The 26,784-nt window shown below is 32.8% G+C and overlaps 2 protein-coding genes across 2 annotated transcripts in view; one reads left to right on the plus strand and one right to left on the minus strand.

Annotated features, from left to right (window-relative positions):
- The window catches only part of LOC123681988, a 47,161-nt gene extending 23,524 nt beyond the window's left edge, over window positions 1-23,637 (plus strand). Inside the window, exon 3 of the mRNA XM_045620366.1 lies at window positions 23,211-23,637. Coding sequence (XP_045476322.1) covers window positions 23,211-23,437 — 227 coding nt within the window. The 3' untranslated portion in view covers window positions 23,438-23,637. The remainder of the gene's footprint in view (window positions 1-23,210) is intronic.
- LOC123681987 (protein toll-like) lies at window positions 453-2,774 on the minus strand. Its single transcript, XM_045620364.1, has 2 exons — window positions 2,588-2,774; window positions 453-1,567 (listed from the first exon to the last, which is right to left on the minus strand). Exons 1-2 carry the CDS (start codon window positions 2,614-2,616, stop codon window positions 604-606), a joined length of 993 nt encoding a protein of 330 aa, XP_045476320.1. The 5' UTR covers window positions 2,617-2,774; the 3' UTR covers window positions 453-603.
- Window positions 23,638-26,784: the final 3,147 nt, after the last annotated feature.

Genomic DNA, 26,784 nt, shown 5'->3' on the forward strand with positions numbered 1-26,784 from the left:
TTTCTTTTTATTACGCTTGAAATTGTCTACTAGGTCAGTGGTACCAAATTTGTTCTTGGGTTCATTAATTATCTTTAAATTGTCAATTTTCCTCCTTAGGGCATCTGAATACTTGATTCTATAATACTGATAGTTCTTAACTTTAATCGACATAGAGGAAAGGAAACGTTAAAGCCTTCATCGGATAAACCAGGAAACTTTTGACGCCATCTGTGGGGCAGGTCCACCATAAACAATTGTTTCGCTGAAAAAAGCTTTTTCAAATTTTCCATTTTGTATAGCTCTGATTAAATTTCAATTTAAATGAATTTCCATCGAGTAAAGAAAAAGCCAATCCAATATTCGAAACACTTTTTCATGTGGTTTTTGTAACTAAGTATATTTTAGTAATAAAATGAATATAAAAAGTAAAATATGGTTAATGCGTGACCATTAGTGGATTGAGATCAGACTTTTATAACAAGAGAAATATTTATTTTCACCTTAAAAATAACCCTATATAGATATACATATTATCATTTATCGTTCTTGTTATTTATTTTTCACCCTGGGAATAACCCTGTACAGATTAATATTATCATTTATTGTCCTTGTCAAGGGAATTCAATCAAATGAGCAAGAAAGCATTCTTTCATTGCCTCTATATCTATCAAACAAAGCTATGCCATGCTCAGACAATTTTACGAATACAAACAATTCTTCTGTTAAGTCATGACAAGTGATATCAATTTTTTTCAGATTGGGAACATTTTTGAAGAAACTCGTACTAGTATCAATGTGTTTTATCCCAGTGTGAGCTAAATCTAATTCTCGAAGATTATTCAATCCTTCCAAGATATCTGCAGATAAACTGGATATTTTATTACCGGCTAGTTTTAAAATTTGCAGCTTTGGTAGTTTTCTAAGAAAAGTAAGATCTGTTATATCTGCGTATATAAGATTTAGTTCTACTAGTTGTGGAATCGAATTGAATATTTCATTCTTGATTTTCAAAAAATTATTCGCCATCAAGGATAATTTTTCTAAGTCTCTTATTGGTTCGAATGCATTTCCATCAATTTTTTTCAAAGTAGTCAAATCTAATTCCAAAACTCTCAAATTAGTTGCTACCTGAAAATCATGCTTTCTCAAATGTTGTATTCTCTCCGATCTTATAAGCAGTTGTTCAAGCCTGGGAAAGTTTCTCAGAACGTTTTCATCAATGTGATTTAATTTCAAATTGAAATATATCTTCAAAGTAATCAAATGATTACAATGTTTGAGTAAATTTCCTGTAATATTGGGAAATTTATTATTTCCTCTTATTGTCAGCTCTGTCAAGTTTGGAAATTTCGAAAAAAACATTGGTTCAATATCGGTTAAATTATTCATCATAAACTCCATGCTCTGAATAGAAGACATTTTAGGAAACATATTTCCTGTGAGGATTCCATCAGATTCCGAAATTCGGATAAGTGTGGAATTTAAACAGACATACTTCTTTTCGTAGACAGCACAGTTCAAAGCTTCCTCTGTAGCAATTGTTGATATATGAACAGCGAAAATGAGCAGCAAAAATTGCTTCATCCTGAAATTAAGATTGTAATATAGATGGAATTAAAGCAAAATATTTCTTTTTATTCTTGATTTTAGAACGATAAGACAAATTGAAGATAAAAGAATTTTAAAAATATATATTTATAACAGCTGTTATAAATCGATAAAAAAATCATGATCAAATTGCTCTTCTAACTGCTTGACCACTAAATTTGTTTAATCGGACCATGGTTTTCTTCAATTTGTGTCAAGAAGCATTTTCTTGGTGAAAGAGAATTTTTCTTTTGTATTAAAGTACTTTTTAAACATTTTTCACAACGTAAAATTGTTAAATTGTATTATCAAAACCAGTGATCATTTGTGAATACTGAAAGAAATTTAAGAAGAACTCATGGAAGACATTAGGTATTCAATTAATTGATTAATTTATTCAATTATTCGACGTATTGTAGAAACATTTGAAAGTGTCTTGAGTGTTTTTAATTAGGTATACCTACAATTTACATTTTACAAACGAAATCATGCTCATGATAGTTTAATAGGGTATAGTATATCCAAAGTCACTTGAACTAGTCCAAAAAAAAAATGCTTGGCCAGGTGTCCATTCGAAGTGGATACCGCGATCCGCTAAATACCGGGATTTATTTTAAAGTATTGTTAGGTAATAAATTCGGGGGCCCCAAAGGAATTCCTGGACAACGCTTGTATAATCGAAATATTCTGGCTTCCTCCAAGTGACTTTGGATATTCTATACCTATATTCATTGGTCTTGTGATATAAAATATGAATATTGTATGTAGATTCAAGAAAAATAGAGTTTTTTTTTCATAATAATAAGTACTCCTAATGTGAAATCAAATTTTAAAACTTCTGCTAGATTTCCATAATCGAACAAGCATTATCTCATGTCTCTTGTATCTTGTCTGTAGTGGAAACAATCATAATAAATTTTATAGACACATTGTTCAGTGAAAAACAATAATATTAATAAAAATAATAATGATGCCGAAAAACAAATAAAAAAACAGTTCAATAGGAAATTTTTCCTACCTTCCTTGAAGTATGTATTCAATAGTCATTTTCACTTCTTCTTCTATAATGAATTTGAATTCTTGTCTTGCTAATGGTGAATCATTAACACAACCGAGATTTCCAACATTTACATTCCTTTTCAGCTATCAAACTAAATTCTGCAACAGATAACCTACTACGATCTCTGAGTCACGCCAGAAAATATTGAATGATAGTAATCCAATGAAACAAAATAATGTTAGAAAAATTTGTATATCTTATCATTACATACCCGAAAAACATTTGGATACTCGTGACTAATGTTATTGTTTACATGTAATGTTTATCATGAAGAAATAAATAGTAAAAAATCATTTTTAAAAGTAAGCTTTTGTTCAATGCTATAAAAAAGAGAAATTAGTATGATATAGATCAAAACTTTAATTGTATAAACCTATTCTATTGGAGCGTAAGCCATTAGTTTTAATGACTTACGCTCCAAAAGAATAGGTTTATACAATTAAACTTTTGATCATCAAATGAAATTACTAAGTTCTAACACATATCTCGATATCTTCTTCAATCTTTATACTTATCAAATAGAAGGATTGTTTAATTAATCTTGAATTGAAACTAACACTTTCCATCAGTTTACTCACATCCAGTTTTGCAAAAAGCATAAACGAAACATTATCACAGAGGTTGAGATGTTGCAGCACAAACGCTTGATATGTAACATTCTAGATATCCGATTGAGTGCTCTCGTGAACGTTACATATGAAGCGCTATTCAGCATAAGTCAACTGAATATTTTGGCTGTTACTTCTGAATAAGCATTCAGGACTGACTTTCCCAAATAAGTGGTTCTTAAACCAGTCAACTCCGGACATTTGCACACCAGGTGGCTGTTTCTACCTCCTTTTCAGAGAGGCAGCAAATCTCATCTGCTGACTTACCCACGAGGTACAAAAGGTATTCGCACCGACAGTGTCCTGCTAGCAGTCCCACCAGCTCAGCTTGTGGCAGCTTTATGAGCCTCCTGTTATAGGTCGGTGAAAGCGTCAGAAATTTCTTTGCCTGGGCAAGACCAACAGTGCTCCTCCACAGGGTTATTCCATTTTCCCACTCCGCTGCCTTAAGCTAGGTTGACATGGGTAGTGCATTGCGACCTATGATTTTACGCCTTATTCACGGGCGATGAAACGACGTATATTCGTATCGCCATAACCTATTTGGCAAATTTATGTTGTTTCTTCGTCGGCACAAAGGGATGCCGTCTGCCGACCAGCCCTGATGACTGCACATGTCTTTCTGCGTCAATCTAGATATTTATGACTATGATGCGGCTCCTTTTTGATGGGAATTAACTTTGTCGGTATTCCTGCCTGTTGTTTATGACCGAATTAAATCTCATTCCGAATTTCTAAACATGTGATTTCGGTTGATCAATCGCAAAACGTTTATAGCTCTATTTTCATAGGACTTTTTTTATCCAAGGAATCTCGCTTTTTCATTTTCTCTTGCCGTTAATATTTTCACAAAAGTTTTTGTCTGAGAATATTTTTATATAGTTAGGCTATAGCTAGGTTGACATGGGTAGTGCATTGCGTCCAATGATTTTACGCCTTATTCACGGGCGACGAAACGACGTATATTCGTATCGCCATAACCTATTTGGCAAATTTATGTTGTTTCTTCGTCGGCACAAAGGGATGCCAACCAGCCCTGATGACTGCACATGTCTTTCTGCGTCAATCTAGATATTTATGACTATGATGCGGTTCCTTTTTGATGGGAATTAACTTTGTCGGTATTCCTGCCTGTTGTTTATGACCGAATTAAATCTCATTCCGAATTTCTAAACATGTGATTTCTGTTGATCAATCGCAAAACGTTTGTGGGTCTATTTTCATAGGACTGTTCTTATCCAAGGAATCTCGCTTTTTCGTTTTCTCTTGCCGTTAATATTTTCACAAAAATTTTCGTCTGAGAATATTTTTTTATAGTTAGGCTATAGACAGGGCATCCCGGGAAGAATGCGACAAATGGATGCATAAATAAAGGTCATCATGAAGGACTCGTATCAAGATCGCCGTTTGCTATATACAGGGTGATGTTAACCTTATAAGTGAAATTTCATAGTTCAATAACTCTTTAACTAATCGACAGGATAATTTCAAATTATGAAGTGTAGTCACTCTACTATCGCCTTCCTTCAATATTTCTGAAATCGGGAACAAATCAGATCCGGACTTTTTCTATTTTTGGAACTATTGGATCACCCTGTATGTGCTTTATGATTTTATCTCGAATTCGTAACCACAAATAATTAATTCATAGAGAAAATTCAAAAATCATTTTTGGCACTGTCATACAGGGTGATCAATAAACATTGCCTTATGAGTGGAATTTCATTGTGCGATAAACTTATCAGTAGAATTAAATTCGAAATTTGCAGATCGCAATTCCTGACGTCAAAGGAAGTACCTTTTTCCTTTACCATTTTTTCCGAATCGGCTCGGTTGAAAAGATATGGGCTGTTGGAAATCCATAAAAAATTGTAATTTTTAGTTATATCTCGCATATGGAATGGAATCGGGCATGTACAAGCAAAGATTCACCCTGTATAGTTGGCTATATATTTCAGCTGACTAATGTCTGTCAGATTTTCAAACAATTTACTAATTACCATCCTTTGAAGAAAAAGTAGAGAGTTATTTCTGAAAATCTGACCAGAACAAGGCAACTCTACAAATGTAGCAAAAGTATCTGAAGCAATTTTGGCCGAAGAAAAACGAAAGTGCACGACTAACTTTCTTAATTTTTTTTTTACGAAAATGTCAAGGGCACAACTTTCCATATAAGTGCAGCACAAAATCGAAATATAGATGTGCTGGGATGAGTTTTTTTTCTAATTTTTGAGTATTCCTGTGAAAGACAAAAAATTTATGACTTCGGTGCTGGCCTGGCTTTTAATTGAATTTTGTGATATTTAGTATATGTACTAAAAAGTTATTTCATCCGTTGAAACCCAATAAACATATTTTGGGAAATAGTTTCAAAGTCGTATGTAACAAAAAAAAAGTTACAAAGTATCACAAACCTAGTACAGCACAATTCAGTAAAAAAAAAATCGAAAATAACCCTTGACTTCTTCCACTATGGTCGCTCAAAGACCACGAAACACGTTAAATATCTAACTTGTTTGATATCCCATTTTACGTTCGTGCCGGCTGCGAAACCGTCCGTTTCGAGAATAGTTTCACAACTCCTCCGTTGACACGAGTCGATCTCTACACATAACTAACCTCGCCTGTGCTTCACTACCCGTGTCAACTAGGATAAATCGTTCATTTCGTGAATATTCGCACGATTCTTCCGTTGACACGGGTCATTTTCCATGTATTCTTGAACCACAGCTGTGATCCACTTGCCATGTCAACCTAGCTTTACATTCTCTAACACACTATTAAGGGTAAACCACAAGCGCCAAAGCAAAAACAAACTGACGAAAGAAGATCAAGATACAAAAGACTACTGAAGAGTCCAAAAAGATAGAAAAGTTTTTTATATTTCAAATTTTATGTTCAATTGGATTGAAAAGGTGGAAGAATGTTAGGAATCCATATGAATTGTATGTTGGTTAGAATTTTGTAAATACTTTGTATATGTATATAACTAATTTGTATCAAGTGAGGATTTCACAAAAAACATCTTTCGAAGAATTCTCACAATATATCACGATGATTAATTGTTTCTTCATATATTGATTTTTAAATAATACTCGTATTATGCAAAATAAAAGGAAGAAAGCATTATCATGAAGTCAGTAGCTCTTAATCGATAGTTTATTTATGCGTCAATTGCGCCCTTAGAGATCACAGCAGTTGAAATAGGTATATATGAGATGTGATTCAATAATCAGGTAAAATATCAGATCACATCTGTTGTCATTTGGTATGTTTATTTCGATATTATTTTTCCATTATCTATAGTTCTGTTGATATGGTCAGCTTGGAATTTGGCAAGAAGCTTGAAATTCTCATTTTAGATCTACATCAAAAATATCATCACCATCAATTTTGCCGTCACAAAAATGATGGGTGATCTATTTCCGAAATTCTTCTTGAATTTTGAGTTTGATGACAGAAATTAAATGAATCCGTTCGCCAATGTGTGGACATGATCAATTTCGAACGGAAAATCCAAGAAATTTTAAACTAGGTTGATATCTCGAGAGTTGCGGTTGAATTTTTCGAGGGCATAATCCACTAAGGGCGAAATTTGGTTTCCCCGATAATTTCTAAACTGCATTTTCGATCTAGACGAAAATTTGCATTTTGATGAAAAATATATATATATATATATATATATATATATATATATATATATATATATATATATATATAAATCATAAGGATAAGGACAGTCCCTCTCAGAGAAATACTAACCGTAGACACGTGTTTCGGGCATTCGGCCCTCATCAGTACGGTGAACAAGTGTTAGGATGTGCAACACTTGAAAGAAACAACAAACAAACAGAGTCAACAACAGAAGCCAGCAATCCATTTGTGGTTTCAGCAGGAAGACCCAATGTGTTTTCGGGCAACAACCGACATCACCACGCGGAAAGCTATAGCTAACTGCGTGACATCCGAATCCAGGAATAATAAACATTGGGTCTTCCTGCTGAAACCACAAATGGATTGCTGGCTTCTGTTGTTGACTCTGTTTGTTTGTTGTTTCTTTCAAGTGTTGCACATCCTAACACTTGTTCACCGTACTGATGAGGGCCGAAAGCCCGAAACACGTGTCTACGGTTAGTATTTCTCTGAGAGGGACTGTCCTTTTCCTTATGATTTGTTTTATGAACAATTACCCTCGTTATCCTTCCGACATGACACACACATATATATATATATATATATATATATATATATTTTCTTTATTTGGAAGTGTCAGGTTTTTAATGAAGTTGTTTAGTTCATATAAAAAAATATATAATTATACGTTTCGGAGACACTCTCCTTCTTCAGTAAAAATGACTCATCTGATAGTTTACAATATGAAATATTAATTAAAATTGAGCCTGTAAAAAAACACAAACATTTAAAATTTTTACAGGCTCGATTTTAATTAATATTTCATATTGTAAACTATCAGATGAGTCATTTTTACTGAAGAAGGAGAGTGTCTCCGAAACGTATAATTATATATTTTTTTATATGAACTAAACAACTTCATTAAAAACCTGACACTTCCAAATAAAGAAAATACTATTGACTATTAAAAAGCAGGTAAATAACATGATCAAAAAATATATATATATATATATATATATATATATATATATATATATATATATATATATATATATATATATATATATATATATATATATATATAAATCCTGGTGCTGATAGACGTCCAGTATAAATCTAGGCTTACAACGTCCATCAGAAATAGTCGGCTTTTTGTAAATTTCATCAGGTATATAATGAAGTGTGCCCCTGTGGGTTCAGTAACCGTACTCAGTTTTTCTCATACACCAATTTTTTTTTCAGTTATTTCAGTGCTATCTCATACCCTTTCATCCTCTTTCAATTTGACGACCGAAAGTATATAATGCGTACATCCTGTGTATCTTAGACGTCCCACAGTGTTGCCTTTTAGCGTCTGCACAAGTTCTATTGACTCGGATACGTATATGCACCCAACTGTATTCAATGAGTTCATTTGACGACCAAACCAAACGTTTTATTTGTATTACGCATTCGGAGAGGTGCCTGCTTCGTTATTCTGATCCTTCATTAATATTGGGGGGGGGGGGTGGGGGGTTGTAACGTTATACGATTTTATATGCAGGATATTTTTCTCTAAAAATGAAAACGAAATGCAGTATACATGGACGGTGCCGAGATTTTCACATCGAATTATAACGAATTCAGTTCTGAATGGTAGAAAATAATTATTGTAATTGATTATTGATTAACAGGTTATGTCATATTTACTTGGAAAGTTCCTAATTGTCATATTCCAAAAAATGAGGTTTCAGTTATGAATAATCATGTATTGTAAACATTTTATGAAATGATTATTATATTTCTGTCAGTTGGCTTTATTGATGAGTGATGAGATAACCGCCTATGAAGAACCAAGTTTTCAAAATATGAAAATGCATAAAAAAAGCTTTTCCGTGTGAAACTTCCTCAAAATTGAAGTTTCTTTCCCTCTAAAATTCTATTGATATTGGTATCTACTTAAAATACCTCTTTTTTATTATCAGTTCATCGAATTTTTTACTTTTTGAGGAAATGGGAATATATTTCATCTAATTTTTCACATTTTTTCATTCTCGAAACCTTCAAAACCTCCATATTTTCATCAAGGATTCATGATTTACAAATTTCGGATCATTATTTATTATGAATATTCTCATTCTTTGTGATGAATTAATAGGAAAAACATAAGTCAATCGTAATTCAATGACAACTAGACTTAGAGAGAAAGAATTAATGAGATGACTTCACCTATCGAGTAACCTCGATTTCAGTCTTCTTCCCTCTCAATTTCCACTTCCTTTGCTCAAGTCAGTTAAGAAAATATTAGGAATAATCATAACAGATAGATTTTATGGTCCATCGCAGGAATTTCTTTCATTTTCAGCTTATAATCAGTAGACTTCATTGAATTCTCACTTGAGAATCATGGAAATTAGGAATATGCTTTCAAACTTGTTCATATGTTCATATTGACCAGCCTAGCTTTCGGATGAACACTTTGCCTTCTTCAGAGCACAAAAATGAACATTGAAATATTACAGGCTGTAACAATGAAGAGGTTAATATGAACATCAAGCTCATTGACTGACAACCCGATACCTCCAGGGTGATTCGCAAAGACCGTTCGTTAGAATATTTCAGAGAAAGACTAAAGATAAACTCTCATATTTAAGCTCTGTTATAAGAGATAAATACTTGGAAATAATTTCAGATTCGTTCGACTTTCGGTTTAACTGGAATTGATACTAACTTTCATTGATCATTTTATCATTGATAATCAGATTACCCATTGAATTCTACATTGTTTTAATTTTATTTATATATTGTTCTCAGAAAAGTTGTGTGAAATCTGAAAAAACCCCCAAAATTCCAATGTTAGATATCAATTTGCAGATTTTTGCATAAAAATTCCTAATTTTCTAGTTTCTATCAGAAGACATACCAATGCTTCTCCTACGTTGATTGAAAATTCTATTGAACATGCAGATTGTTTCTATTTTAATGTCAGAGTCAGACAACCAAAAATTTTTTTCAAATGAGAACCCATTTTTTTTATTGGTCAGCTAAAATCTATGTTGAGAACTAGTGTGTAAGAGTTATACATAATACATACTACTAATTTGAAATGCTTATTCTCTAAAATATAGGGTAGAATATTATGGTGCTTCTCGTTTGTATTATTGAAGTTTCATCCATTTTCAGAAGTATGGTAAAGAAAAACAAGAATTCAATCAATAGTTTCATATATCTAATCTTATGTTTCATATGACCACCGTTTTTTTTTTGCTTTAAGGGATGACATTTTGATTTAGGAAGGATTGAAAAATGTAAAGTGATCACAGAATATGAAATTGTGTTTCAAATAACAAATAGCATAAATTGGATTTTTCAATGAGAAAATTTATGTTCACCTTCATCGAACATATTCAGTAGGAAATTATTGAATAAATACAATAAGTGTCTCACCATCAACTGTCTAATTTTTTTTGTCCAATGACATATGACTTGTTTTCGAAGTATAAGCCAGATACAAGGGTTGAACATCATTCTTGAGAAATATTGAATTGAGTGGAGTCAGTTATGTGCAAGCTTTCAAGAAATATCAGATTCAGGTCATATCTCAGTATTTTTGTGTACTCAATACGGTAAGGGTGAGGATTTTTGAAAACAAAATCGAAATGAAAAAGAAAGCTACAAAGTTTATGATTTGTTTTTGTTTGGCAATTTGAATTTAATATTTTTTTCTGAGATTTTCTTTGAAGAAATTTTTCTAACATGGAACACGATTTTTTTTTAATGTCTTCAGCACAAAATTTTTCTGTTATATTCCTCACGATTTTACTTTCTTTCTTACCCAACAGGAACATGTACACAGAATCATTAAATATCAAACGGTTTCTCCATCGAAGCCATGCGAATAACTCCTTTCAAATCCTAACTTACTTTTTGAAGCAAGGCTGGTTAGGTTAATAGGGCCAAGACTTTGAAAAAATTTGTCATAAAATACCAGATGTTGATATGAAATAATCACAAAGGAATGCGGTAATTTCATGTAGGTATATGAAATCGACGATCCCCTATTAATGCATAATTTTTCTATAATTATAACCAAGGTGAACCCTTCACAGAAATATTCAAAAAATAACAACATACCTAAACATAAATGTCTTGAACTTCGATTTTGTCAGAATTGTCAATAACTTGACGAAATTTTAATTTTTTCATTTAGGGATTTTTTTTTATATCAAATCAAAATGGAGTTGACCGAAAAACCTCTAGGTACTTGAATAATAATATTCAGGAAAATAGGATTACACAGTCAAATTCTGTGAATAACTTAGCGTTGCTTGGTAATGAGAAAAAAATCCTCCATAGTTATTTTCATTACCAAGAATCGGTAAGTAATTCACAGAATTTGAGAGTGCAACAGAATTTCAACGATTATTTTTATGCAAGTTGAGGTTCAGATAGATGATTTGTATATATATATATAGCATAGGCGTAACGAGAAGTGGTTATTGGGGACATAACCTCACCATTGATTAGAAGAAATAAAAAAATTCTAAGTAACAATACAAAAATTTTTTAAAAAAGAAAGAAAGAAAGATTTTGCTTTTCCAAAGTGGGGTTACCCCTCCCATGAGTCAACTCTAGTTACGCCATTGATCTATAGTGAAATAATTCAGAAGGAAGAATTGCCCTAAGTACTAAAAATAAATACCTATATATCATAATATATATTATTCGATACAATGCAAAACCATTGGATGTTGATATGATATAATCCCCATTTTTATTCCTCATCTATCAATAGTTAATCTTCTGGAACGAGTATTTTCCTAATCTGTTTTTTGGAAAAATAACACTTATTTTCATTCGACTCATATTGTTTATTCTTCGGCAGTGTGAATAAATTAATCTTGGGGTGGAAAAACGATTGCTTTATATTGAATAATACTTATTCTCGAAGAAAAATTCGGATAGGAATATCAAATGTAATTCAAAAGAAGAATAATATGCCTGGTCAGCTCTAGAATCCCCAATATCCTGACTGAGGAAAAAGAAGAAGAAAAAATGAAACCTCGTCTATTCGTGAACCTTTATTCAAGAAAAAACTATTGAAATTGATACAATTTTTCAATTTTAACCCTTACATTTAAGGGTATATATTTTCTGTATGAAAACCTTAATTTTAAGCCAGTCCTTGTTCTTCAATAATTCATTATTCTGGCTTATGAGTTTTTCACACTCGATTCTTTTGGGTGGTATCTACTTTATTTCGGATATTGGTTTGGAAAAATTCTTTAACAACCTTCTTCTGTTCCTCTGTCCACGGCGTTCTTTGAATTTTGTTGTTTTTTCTCTTATTCTTTCTTTTCAGAACCTCATCCTTCTGGTTTTCGTTCTCAGATTCTTCTCTTCTTTCAATGTTAATCTGCCTACTACTCCTTTCAAGTGTTTCGTAGTCCATATTACTATCATCATTCACATCGCTTGGAATGGCATCTTCATCTGGTTCTAGTTCATCTTCTAGGTTCTGTTCCAAATCAACTTCGATTTCATCAAGAGTTTTCCCTTTGAAAGAAGCAGATGTACCTGAAAATATTTCATGACATGCTATATAATTCTTGTATGAATTTAGCTCTGAAGTTTATTCATCTGGGCTAATGCGTCTAGATTTAACAAAATGAATGAATGAATTCCATTGAATCGGTTTTTAATCATCCGAATGAAATTTTTTCAATGCGAAACTGTTTGAGTATTTCAAATTCATAAACAAAATTAACTGATTTGAAGGATGATAATCTTTCGAAAATCTGGCAAAATTGTAGACACTATACTAGATACAGAACTTCAGAGCAAAATCGAAAAGAGGACAGAATCTGAGTCTGACATATCTCGCTTAGTAAAAGAATTCAATAAACAATCTCAGATATGACTATTTTGTTTCGAAATTGGGTTACTACTCGTTTACCTCACCTGGTTTCAGAATGAAAATAGTTTATTCGCGCTCTTTTAGTGCTTTTTTTTTGGGAATTGAAGATAAACGGTACACACAACTTACAACAAAAAATCCATGAAATTTTTTTGAAATTCAAATTGCTCTGAAAAGCTCTCATTATTTTCATTCTGATAGCAAATACATTAATTCACCACCAACAATATTAATCATCATTATTTTACAAATATGCTTAATGCATGCATGGTAGGTATAGATCAATTCTTTCTTTTTCATCATTTCTTCTTCAATCATGTTGCCATGTGAGAAGTACTGTATTATATAATACTATTTTTGGGATAAAATAATAAAATTCCACGTAGAGATTGTTTCGTAAGTGATTTCTGAACTGCAATGATAAGATAATTGACCAATTTAGTATTGGCTTACTAATAGTTGCAATAATATTTTCAATGAGTTATGTGTTTCAAATACATTACCTTGTTCCATGAGGAGCAAAATTTTCACAATTTTAGATGATTGGTAAACGTCATCAGGCAATCTATAAGAATTCTTATGGGTTCCAGGAGTGTGTCCCATAAATGTTGATAATTGCTCCAAGTCCGAATCTGTCATGCTGAATATTGTGATAGGGTGGCTAGGTGCTTCCTTAGTCTCGTAGATGTAAGTGCATCGTGTCTTTCTGCCCCACAGGCTTTTGCATATTTCGCCAGAACCTTATAACCCACGATATGTGAATCGCTGTCAGGAAGGGCGAAAAAAATTTGTTTTCCTCTCTGACATATTTGTGTCTTATTTCATTCATTATTGAGATGTCTTTCTGAACTTCTGTGCTGAATAGGACAGGAACGCCGCGATTTCTCTTTCCTCTTATAACAATTCTCTTGAATCGATTCATTAAAATTTTTTCCGTAGGTGAAATAGCATCGGAAAATTCTTCATAATTTTGTCTTTTGGATGATTGATTATATAAATCGATTAATAGTCTCTGTAATTCTCCTGGCCTCTTTCTATTAAGTAATAACACCCTACAATAGACAGTTTCAGTTAAAACTTTGTATGCCGATTTGTTTTCATTTTCACTACTTAACTTTTGTTTGGCTTTATCAGCTTCAGTAGTCAGGTAATTTTTCATCAGTTTCAAGTCTTTGGCTAAGGGTATGATGGTTATTTTATTCCATCTTTTTATGTGCAGATTATTCGATGCAACGGTTGAGATATCATACCTCCAGTTGGCTTCAATGAGCTGTGCGAAAGTTTTCATTGCCGATTCAGCGTTTGCTGCAGATACCGTTGCATAAATATGTTTTCTTTTTAGAGCGAATACTATTGCCAAGTCACAACATTGCTTTAATGAAGTTGCTATGTTCATGGCGAATGTTGGCGACAGAAAACATTCTGTAGACTTATCATACTTAGCACAAAGTTTGGTAGCTGTTACAACTGTGTCATAATATTTAGGTTGGAGCATATCCATCATTGTGTTGATTGATTATCGAGTTTCTTGGCTTCGATTAATAATCGGGAGAGTTCCCTCATTTTTCTTGAAGTCACATTTATGAAATGCTTCTCTCGGTGAACCCTCAAATAACGTGACCCAAAAGCACAAATAAGTGCATCTTGTTGGGCAACTATAGACACTTTATCAGGCCTCATTCTAGGAAATACTTTGTCACGTAAATCAGGATCTGTTTTATGATTTTTGAAGTATAATGCTGAAGTGGAGCTTATGTTATTCTCCAAGTGAGGATTTTCTGTGCACCTCTTCTTGTGTCGCCACAACTGCTTACGAGAGTAAAATCCGAGACAGTAAAGGCAAGGCAAATATTCACTGGTATCTCCACCTGGTGGTTTTTTCATCGGCTTGGAACATACCTCGGAATTTCTCAAATAATTTCCTTTTTTTCTTAGGCTCGTTATTAGATTTTTTCTTTCCTTACTCTTCACAGGCTTCGCAAGTAATCGCTGCACCTCTATCTCAGCTGAGTGACATCTTGCAATGTGTATACTAAAATTAAGAACCTCAGTCTCACAAAAGTAGCAATTGTCCCTCTCAGGTGCCTTCTTTTTATATTTTTTTTTCTGTTTCATATTTTTTTCTTTTTCCACAATTTCCAAGTCCTTTGCTTCAGAGGTCGTGTCGAAATTAAGTATTTCAACTGGTATATCTGAATCCTGGAAGAAGTACCAATGAGATAAGGTGTGTCAATTTGAAAAAGAACCACCGTCAATATCTCGATCCCCATGCAAAAACAGAAAAAACGCATAAAGAGATAAAGTTTAGTTCGTAGGGATTTCTCCAATCAATTTGTATCAGCCCTGCAAAAGTGAAGACATCAAACCCTAAAATTTTAAATGAAAAGGTGGTTACGTGTCACCTTGTTTCAACCGTAATTATAATGCCTTCTTACAAAAACGAAACACTGGCCCTTCCTTGTCAGAACTTCCGAAAAATAAAAACGGTAGCATACCTAGTTACGATAGCAAAAGTTGCAATTACTATAAAAGATTTTGAAAATGTTGTTCATTATTTTGTAGACAAAAATTCGAACCTTAGGTTTTGAAAAACTTGAATTCCTCGGCTTGCAGTGCCTTTTCTTACATTGAATTCATTTACATCTCTGGGATGTGTTTTATACCCAACCACCTTCAAATGTCTCCGGAAAAAGAATTCTAAGGGTGGTAAAAATGGGGAGTGTAGTGAACATTCTACCAATCCAATTTGCTCAAAATTCCATTTTTTTTTTTCGGAATTACTAACCATAAACGGGATCACCTTTGAAATAAAGTGACATTTAAAGCCCTTCCTATTCAAGATTTTAGCTGTTGCATGCTCACAGGGTTGATACAAATGGATTGAAATCTACCGTATAAAATGTTTCCCATGAAATCCTAACCTAGTTCTTTTTGCATTTTTTCTGATTTTTCATCATGGCCGAGATATTAAAAGTGGCACTTTATTAAATGGACACACTGTATATAACTTTTATTCATTTTGTGGAAACTCAGAAAGTTTTAATGATGAAAAATCCATTTTGGGAGATTCTAATGAAGTAAAGTAAAACTGGAATTGGGGGCATTCCACGTGAACGAGTCAGAAAAAAGGGAATGTTCTGAAATTTATCAATATTTGGTTCAATTCTAGTTGTTAAAAAAAATTATGAGAAGTCCTGTGCAGAAAATTTTGAGCAATCGTTCATTGTACTATTGCCACAAAATTTTGTATGAGGCTGATGATTGGTGTTAAATATATGACTGTGAAATTTCAGCATGATCGAATTCACAATTTTATGATTATCTGAAAAATCGATAATTTAAAAAAATTTAATTCTATGGTTCTGATCATGCAATCCCTTTGATATTTTGCATGTGCCAATTGATTTTAGTTGTTAAAAAAATTGAATTTTTTTTTCGATATTTCAATTGAATTTTCTATGGTTCTGGTAAAGCGATTGCCACATAATTTCGTATGAAGCTTGAAATGGATATGGTACAAATGACCTCAAAATTTCAATTTGATGGGTTCAGTATTGTCTAAGATATTGAGGGAACAAAATTTCGAATGCCCACTTTTATGGAACACCCTGATTATTTTGGTCGTTAACGAACTCAACTGAAAATTTCCAGTCTCTAGGACATTTCCTTTGACAGTAATCGTGTAAACGGACGGCCCTACGGGCGAAATTGAATTTGACTACGGATTCTTCATCAGTGAATCGAACCTTGTTGTTTGAGATGAGACCATTATCGGTTCGAAAATCGAAAATTACAGACATTTAGGCAAAACGATTATAGCACTCATTTAAATAGAACGAGCACTCAAAAAGCGAAAACACAATTATTTTTTTCTCTGAGTTGTCCATTTTGGGTATTGAGCTTTTGGAAAAGATCGTTCTTTATTCTATACAAAACCGCAAATGAACATTTCAAAACAATTTTTCGAAAATTTGATCAATATTTTTTTCTTTGTTGTATTTTGAAATCAGCTCTAAGTAATCTTGTAAGCTCGAAATACCACACAGGTTTTTTTCAAAAGCTCCCCACTCCACCGACTGTTAGAAAGTTTGGTTTTCGTATAGTCCGTTGTTTTCGTTCTTGAAAACCTCTTGGCGTTCATTGATCCCTCAGAAAAAATATTTTGTTTCTACTCACCCCATTTTACCAGTATGGCAGTATGGAAGTTTACATAATACAACTAGCACTTTTCGAGTGAGGAGTGCTAGTTGAATCATACTCAAAATATTAATATGTGCATATGAGAGAATAAAAATTACCATAATGAAAAAAAAATGTAACATGCTACAGAGAATGCTTCACTAACCTGGGAATTGCAATTATCCTCATTCGAGATCTGAAACATGAAAGCAGTCGTATGAAGTTGCAAAATCTCAAAAAATATTCATATACCTCAAAACTGGACGGAACGTAGTCAACGTCTAAATCCGAAAAGGATAAAGAATAAGACAAGTTTTCTTGGACTCCAGCATCATCTGCCTCATTTTCATTCTCTGGGATTTTTTCAACAAATTCCATCTAGAAAATCGAAGACTTTCAGTTCACATATAAAATCGATAGATCAATATAAAATGATCAATACAAAATTGATCGATTAATTTTTCTAGAGGATATGACAATATTGATACACTGTCACATTGAACTGAGTTCTGATTCTCGATTTAGTTCCATTTTCGAATAATGAATTGCAATTTTCTAAGAAGCTTACCTCTTTTGGTACTTCAAAGTCAGAGTTTTTGAAAGATTCTTTAGGGTCAACATTACAAAACTTTCTTCATGAATTGTTTTTTAATTCTTCATTCATTTTTAGGTCTGCTTCTCGTTCTCCTAAAGAAGTGAAAAGCCAAAATGAAAAAAAAGTTCCGAAAAAGAAAAATATGATGTGAAAATTATCCTCTCATTCTTCAGTAATTAGACATTCTCATTCCATTTTTATTTAGAAAATGAAAGACAATGCAAGTCGGCTAGACTGACAACTTCGTTTAGCCATTATTTGGTCATTTCTCCAAATTCAAAATAGTTTAGGAAATGAAAATTTGTCGAAAGTGATCATATTACTTTGCGAATAATTTTTCCATGTATAGTGTTTCCGAATACCACTCGAGATAAAATCTCAGCAGGTGAAATTTCTCGATTGTTATATTTCAAAATTTCGATAAAACGTCTTCCGCGAAATTGCTAAGCAATATTTATTGCCTATTTCCATATTAAAATCGAGAAACTTTGGGTATAGACTATAGAATTTGGTCTCTGTTGGTATAACATAATATTACTCTCCTATTATATGTTATTATTATATGTTTTAATAAATAGCTAATAAAATAGCTACTTACCCAATGCGCTCGATAAAATTTTTCGTGCTCTGGTTAGGTGGCGGTTCATCTTGCACTTTCTTATACCTACACTCTCACAACAACACTGAAACGATATCATAGGAACTCCTCAATTCCAGATCTTTTCCCGCTAAAATTTCGCATTTTTCCGGTTTAGTCCGATCCAAATTAATAGGAATAATCGTAAGAATTCAAATGATGCAATGCCGTATTTGTTTCTTTCAAATGTTCTAGTTAGGGTTTGTTGTTCAATGTTCTAATATAAGAACAGTTTCTGTTTTGAATCATGTTTCCGTTTTCGAATATTTCTCAAAGAAATTCATCAACATAAATTAATTCATAATAACATTTTGTTATATATGGACGTCCAAAAAGCGACCCATGAAAATACACCCTAATGAAATGGACGTCGAAAAAGCTGACTCTGTACTGAGTATATACAGTAGTCGGACCTGTTGATACACTCATTCAAGAGCTGGTAAATTCCAATCAAATTAATAAGAGGGTTGTGAAAGAACAAAAAAGAATGTGGGGATGCATACTTTCTAAAATATTGAAATATTCATAAATGATAAGATTTTTCTGGATGAAAAAATAGTATCTTATGTCAGTATATACTGCTTACATCAAATTCCATTCGATAAAATTCAGCATGCAGAGTTTTTTAATTCGTTCGGAAGATGTAAATCCAAAGTTATCAGAAAAAGCCGTACATGTATATATTTGACTATTAGGAATAGTGTGATAAGATATGTGTATAGTTACGCTAGTAACGGAATATCATAAAAAAAATAATAACATACGAATAAGTCAAAAGAATGTTTTCCCCAATTCTGATTAATCAAAATAAGTTAATATATAGATCTATACAAGTGCCTCTATAGATTCTTTGTAGTTTTGTTAAAAAACCCTAAATCTCTCATTTGGTTGCAATTATTGAATTGATGTATGTCGTCAAATTGAAATTGAATTGGAAATTTATTCATATTGGTCCCTATATTTTCGCCTAATGTTATTCCAAGAATTAGTTGTATCACATTTTTTTTTTCGTGAAGATGTATAAGCAATAGAATTTAATATATTGTGTTATAATTCATGACCGATCGGAGCATTAATGTATATCAATTCCAATGTGGGTTGAGAATGATGAGATACTAATTCTGAGACAACGTTTTTTTCGAACTAACCATTGAAGTTGATGAACTTTGAAATTTCAACGAGGAAAATATTATATGTAAAAATTCCGTGTTACGGTGATAATTTACGAACTTTTCCGAAACGACTCGACCAATTTTTATGAAAATGTAGTTTGTAGGTATGAAAATAGTCCGCGAGGTATACAGGGTGGAAGGAACGACTTCAAAACTTTCAGCGTAGAATTAAGATTCAAAAAGGAAAGATGAATTCATGAACGAGTAGAATCAAATCAATAGCCCTCAGGGTATTCAAATTGGATTTATCTTTTTCCCAATATAGACAAACGCGCAAAAGCTTCTGATTTCAGGTCAGTGCTTCTTTATTTTTTTTAAATTATCGAAAATATTTTAAAATATTCGAAAATATCATACATTCAATCTAGAGAATCAATGATTCGAGTTGTTTGTTTTTATCGACGGTCATTCCAATTTCTGTGATAGATTTTTTTACCACACCCTTATTATTTGTTATTTTTCATTTAATATCAATAATATTTAAAAAAAATAATTTATATAGCAGATCAACAATTTCCATAAAAAACAAAGATATCAATTAAACATCCCATAACGGTTGGTCGTTATGAAATTCACGAAGTTAGTTAATCTATATACTATCATCTCCTTTCTGTCTCTCACATCATCATCACTTCATCACACGGTGATATGTGGATAGACGATTTTCGTGAGCATTCATAAATGCAGCTCCAAGCACTTCATCGAGAAGCGACGCTACGCATGGAAAACAGTTTTTTTTAGATAACAAAGTATAACGGACGTCCCTTGATCGCACTGTATAAGAATTATTATGAGACTATGTTGCCAAACTTTATGTCGTCAAATGCTCTCAATATGAAACGGGGAAGATGTATATAACATATACGCGAGAGGTAGTAGTCAGCGCTACGGTCGTTCGTTGTTTGAACTGAAATATACGATTTTGTACACGATGAGAATACCTGACGTCATCGGCAAAAATTGACATACGCACTCAGGACGTGCCATGAAGTCATAATACATTGAGAATTGGGCAAAACAATTCGACGTCCGTATATCGGACGTCGGATTGCAAGAGGACGTCGAAATGATGGTAAAACGACAATGTATGGCTCTCCAAAGGCGGTTTAATGTATATATATATATATATATATATATATATATATATATATAGATTTCAAGCTTCATGAAAAATTACACAGTTAAATATTGCATAACCAGAATAATAAAAGAGAATGAAACTGATCGAGCTGAGATTTTGCGTGAATGCATAAAATAATAAAGTGAAGCATTGTTCAAAATTTCGTGTTCATTGCGTCGTAGAAACTGAAATGTCTAAAAATACTGATACATACATGTTTAGGATAATTCTGACTACTCGATCTGGTAGTTCCTTTTTCTTCCATAGGTGGCGCTTTACGATGAAATGACATATTTTCATGAAACGACAGCGTTTCCGCTGATTTCAGCGCCATAGGTAACGATCCGAAAATCAAGTGTATTATACCCGCTTCTTAAAATCTTGAACTTCTTCAAGATAAGTTAACACCAGTATTTTCATACATTTTAGTCCGGATCATAGAAAACTCAATAAGAAAATAGAAAAAACCAAATATTTCTCTGACATTAGATCCGACTCCCACTATATGACAAACTTCGACAGTTGTTCGTGCTCTTTCTGAATATTTTTCTCCCATGGACGTAGTTTCGATTAGTTTTCGTTCAAAATTTATAAAATTTGATATAATTTCTTGTTTGAATTAAAAGTAAGCGGACTAACAAAACAGCAAGGGATATGGTAACTAGTTTTATTTGAATTTTTCATTCAACTTTTGGCGTATGTTTTGAATAACAATGCATTTTTTCACAACTCAGGAGTTAGAATGTTTGAATTTTTTGAATTTTGTATTGGTTGTGGAACTCGTGATTCTGATCGAATGTCTTAATTTCATCAATGCTCTTAATTTTATATAAAATATATAGGGTGTTAAAAATAAATTTCTTAAAATTCCAAATGACCATTGTGAAGCAACGTTTTCGCATATATATGTGAACTGAATCAAGTATGCATCGATTGTACATACAGCTGATTGAAATTTTTATTTGAAGTCCACTATAGAGAGAAATAATTCCTGCACGCACTGCAAGATATAGGGGGTAAATCCAAAGATTCAAAGTCTTCAGTGATATCCAAAATATTGAGCGGTGGAATTTGATTCATTTTCAGATATTCTGTGGAATATCAATATCAATGGCGATTGATGATGTTGACATCTGCTAAACTAATCTCAGTAATCTGACATATCTACTCTATTTCTTATCAGACTGCATATATCTAGATGCCTGAAATTCCGAAAGAGTCGATTACCAACATGATCAGTCTCGGTGAGAGAACACTCGGCAGCTATGTACATGAAATATCCAGGGTGGATCGGAAAATGATATTTTTACTTACAATTTATCCGAAGTAATTACCTAGGTTTGATTTTAACTTACAGTGGATGCCAAGTAGATTAGCATTACATAAATCACCAAACATACCATAGATGAGCAACTCAAGTATTAAATTCACACCCTAAATTAAATTCAGAAGATGTAAAAGGGTTCTTCTTCTACATATTTTGGGAAATAGTTTCAAAGTCGTATGTAACAAAAAAAAAGTTACAAAGTATCACAAACCTAGTACAGCACAATTCAGTAAAAAAAAAAATCGAAAATAACTCTTGTCTTCTTCCACTATGGTCGCTCAAAGACCACGAAACACGTTAAATATCTAACATGTTTGATATCCCATTTTACGTTCGTGCCGGCTGCGAAACCGTCCGTTTCGAGAATAGTTTCACAACTCCTCCGTTGACACGAGTCGATCTCTACACATAACTAACCTCGCCTGTGCTTCACTACCCGTGTCAACTAGGATAAATCGTTCATTTCGTGAATATTCGCACGATTCTTCCGTTGACACGGGTCGTTTTCCATGTATTCTTGAACCACAGCTGTGATCCACTTGCCATGTCAACCTAGCTTAAGACTGATTTTGAAGAGGGATCTTCAAAATCTGCAACCTGCAAACCTGCAAAAACTATTAGAAAAAATCTGTACACGAGGCAAATCAACAAGTAAAATAAATAGAGATTTTTTTGATGTTACGGCAGCCGATTCCACAACAATGAAAATTGCAAAGTGCAAATTAGGTAAAAATAAAGAACAACGGTATAAAATGCCAATAACGGAACTAGTTATTTAACACTACAACGAAAAATTGTATGGGGTTACACTTTCTGGATCTAGTAGTATATGTGGTAGTAGGTAGTAGCAACATAAAACGTTGGATCCAAAATTGTCAAAATAGTTTTTGGACGGCAGCTCATTTATTCTCAAAGTTGAAAATATGCGGTTTCTTTTATTGTACTTGTAATTTTTATTAGCAGGATGATATAGTTTCAGGTTTTTTGTTCAATGTTCACAGCATTCACTTAATAAGTAAGAAATTCTGAAGTAAGAACTTTACTTTTCATGAAAAATTTTGAGGTGACAAGTTGGGGTGGATTGAAAAAAGTTTTAAATAATGTATTTTCTTGTTGTTTTTAATTAATGTAGGTATTTTTAGCACCTACTAACTATATTCAACATGAATATTTTACCCATTCAAGGTATATTTACTGAATAAATTAATTTTTCAAACTAGTTTGACAAACAGTTTGAATTTTCGAACCTGTTATCATTTTCCAGTTTGACTTGACTTGAATTATTTTTCAGAGAGATTGACTTGAGTTTGACTTAATTTTAAGTCAAACTTGTGCAACTCTACTTGATTATGATATTATTATTGGGAATCCTTAAGACAACTCCGAGCTGATCTGATTATTCTATCTTTTCTAGTTGGTGAAAAACACATTATCCTGCGAGGATGTCAACTGCTTGCTCTTTCTGGTAACCTCAACGTCTGCAATAAGGTGAAGAAATATGCGACGGACAACCTGAGGACCTCTTTCTGCGAACTCTGCAACACTAAGGATGGTTGCAATTCTTCAGGATATCACCCTTTGCATTTCGGATGGATTTTGCTTAGTCTTATTAATTCTATAAGATACGTTATCAACACATAACTCCGGAATGTGAAGGGTAGCATTCAAAGAACCGCTGATGTTTTGGTTTGACGGGAATTGTTGGAATTTTTAACACTGTGGTTGACCGTGTTCAAATTCCATCAGATCACGGTGTGATTGAGAGACTTGATCTACATATTACTTGAAACTGTCTGGAAGCTTTGTAGTTCGAAATTCACTGTAATATAATATTGAAATAATGTCAGAGCTGATTATATTTAACTGTTATAGGGTTATCCAATAACAACTTCTTGAGACTCTTTGAAGGACATATACATATTTTTTGTATTTGGCAGTCTTTAACATTCGGGAATCTTATATCTCTTTTGGCTAATACGAGGAATACTTTTTATGTATCGAGAATACAAAAAATACAAGCGATTTTGATGCGAAATATTGTTTTTACCTTTCAAAATAATCTCCTTCAAGATCTATACACATTTGCTTACGATTGAACCAGTATTCGAAACATTTTTTCCAATTAGAAGATGGTAGTTCTTTAACATGCGTTTTGAAGGCCTCAACCTCATCTTCAGGCGATGAAAGTGGTTATCCACGAAGTTTATTTTCAATTTCTGGGAAGAAGAAGAATTATTCGGTGCCAAGTCGGGGCTGTGAGGCCCCGACTTGCATTTGATGTGCGTGAGCTCGCATTTTAATGATGCAAGATGACTCGTCGTTTAGGGTTTGTTTCTCTCAATTTAACGAAAACTTCAGGCAAACAAATGGTTCCATATCACTCTGAATTAACGGTATTTTGATTTTTGAGAGCTACAAATGCCACAGTACTAGTTCTCGTGAAGAAAGACGCCACCATTTGCTTCTTAACGCTTTGAGAACGAACAACTTTAGTTGGCTTTGCTTCACATTGAAACACCCAAACTGCCGACTGGCATTTTCTTTCTGGTTCGTATGCATAAATCCACTACCTGTGATGATGTTGTATACCGCTTTGGATGCACCACAGTCGTATTTCGAAATTATTTTACGGCACCAATCGATACGAGCAATATTTTGAGCACCATTTAACAAATGTGGAATCCAACTTGCACAGAGCTACCGAACAAACAAATGTTCGTTCAAAATCTTATGTATCTAGTCATACTGATGCTTAAACATCTCCCTATTTCCTGATAGGTCACATAACGATTTTCTCTTATTAGTTGCATTAATTTTGCACGACCTTTTTCAACTTGGACCATAAGCGAACTATATAAACGATTAAATTCAACGTACCAGCGATATACATTGTCTTTAAGTAGTGCTTTATCGCCAAAAGTTGAATTTAGTTGATAGATGCAATTTTCTTAAGTGAGACCACGTCGAAAGTCATAATTTTGTAGCTCAAAAATTTTCACGAGTTAAATCCATATTTTGGCACACATGAAATTATTAATTTACTGTAAACCATTAAAATTGTGCTCGTTCATCAAAATGTTGAGTCCTACTTATAACACAAAAAAAGTCAAATTTTACGATATCAGTATCATATTTCACCTGGCAATCTCAGTATTGCCAATTCTCAATACATAAATAGTAGCCCTCGTATATCGGCCGTTTTTATACTGTTTTTGTTGGAGTTCAAATTGTATTATTTATTTGGGATGGTCTGTGATTTATTTCCCTAGTATTGTGCTATGGCTTTTCACAGTTTTATCATTCGAGATTATAATCTATCTAACTGAAGTGTTGGGTATAAAAAAGTCCGTACCTACCTTGTTCAAAATAGGTGACTGTACCAGAACTGAGATTATGGGCATGCATCTATTTTTATTATTTTTGAAATTATTCTCAAATGTCTAATTCGAATTTCTGCAACAGAAATAGGATTTCATAGTGGATAAAGAACAAAAAATGTATTTTTCTACAACTCTCAATGCTCATTCAGATTTCAATTCTTTTAATTTCACAAAAACAATGTTTCCTGAAACATTAATAATTAATATCGTATTCCAATACCATTTATAACGAAATACGAAATATCACTGATGCTTCATAAGACATAAGATATTAGGGTTCTCAGTAACTAGAACAAATATAACTCACTGTAGAAATGCTCAATAACTAAAAGATTTCGTAATATTACTAGCAAGTTAAGTATATTGAATTTTCATATTATCTTCCTAAGCCATCTACATTATTTATAAGTTTTTATCGAAATTGTCTTCTCTTCTGTATTTCAAGTAAGATGAATAATTTTTATATTTTGAAAATTTCTCGAGCTTAGAAAACCATCAGTTCCGAAATAGTCCCTCTTGTGTCTTTTCCAATATGGAAGAGGTATCATCAATGAAGAAAAAAATGCCAAATATTCAATTGATCATTATTGTCTTGCCCTTGGACAAAGCATTTTGATTTGGCTTTGAAGAATGTTTATATTTTGTCACCATTGTACGGATGGAATATGTTCCTGATGATTCCCCAATATATTTATTACCAAATTTGCAATAAATTAGCTCTGACAAATAGTAGATTGAAAAAGTTAGAGACTTGGCTTGACAGACTTCGCCACTACAAGTTGTCTGTCTGTGCTTATTTTGAATATTTTTTTAATATTTTCAATATGTTGAAGATAATAAAATATTCGAAAGACAATTCGAGTTTTTTCTACTATAATGTAAACAGGATGAGTCTTGTACCAGTACAAATATTACAAATAGACGATTGAGGTCGAAAGAAAACACCTTTTTTCCCTTATCTCATAATGATCTTGATATTTCTGCCTTTGATATTATGGAAGTTTTATCTCATTTGTTCCTATGGTTTTTATCCCAAGCATGTTGGACTAGCCTGGATTTATCTGTTTCCCCCAATCGAGATAAATTTTGGTGCTCTTTGACTCTTGTGGTGAGGGTGCGTTCTGGGGGAACAGATAAATCCAGGCTAGCCCAATATGTTTGAAATGAAGACCATAGGATCAAATGGGATGAAGCATCCATAATATCGAAGGAAGAAATATCTAAATGTATATTAACTCACAAGTATATTCTTAGGTAGCGCCGATGAAGAATCAATAAATATTCGAAACATTGGAAAATGTAATGACGGTTTTTGTTCTCTTTTGCTGTTTCACCGGTCTTCAAGCTGTGATTACCTGTTGTTGATCAATTACAAGGACGATATTTGGATACCACACCGTTATTGATAAATCATATTATATCAAATCAATAGACATAAATAAAACTTCCGAAATCATTTATTCTCCAAAATAATTGGAATTGTACATTCAAGAAAGATGCCGTTTCAAAGATAATTCAATTCTCACGTTTTTAGGACTACCTACGTTTAGAATGTTAAATATTTTTGAAAAAAATCTCCAATATTTTGATGTTTTGGTGTTGAAAATA

This window comes from Harmonia axyridis, chromosome 6 (assembly GCF_914767665.1).
Source record: "Harmonia axyridis chromosome 6, icHarAxyr1.1, whole genome shotgun sequence".
Taxonomy (NCBI): domain Eukaryota; kingdom Metazoa; phylum Arthropoda; class Insecta; order Coleoptera; family Coccinellidae; genus Harmonia; species Harmonia axyridis.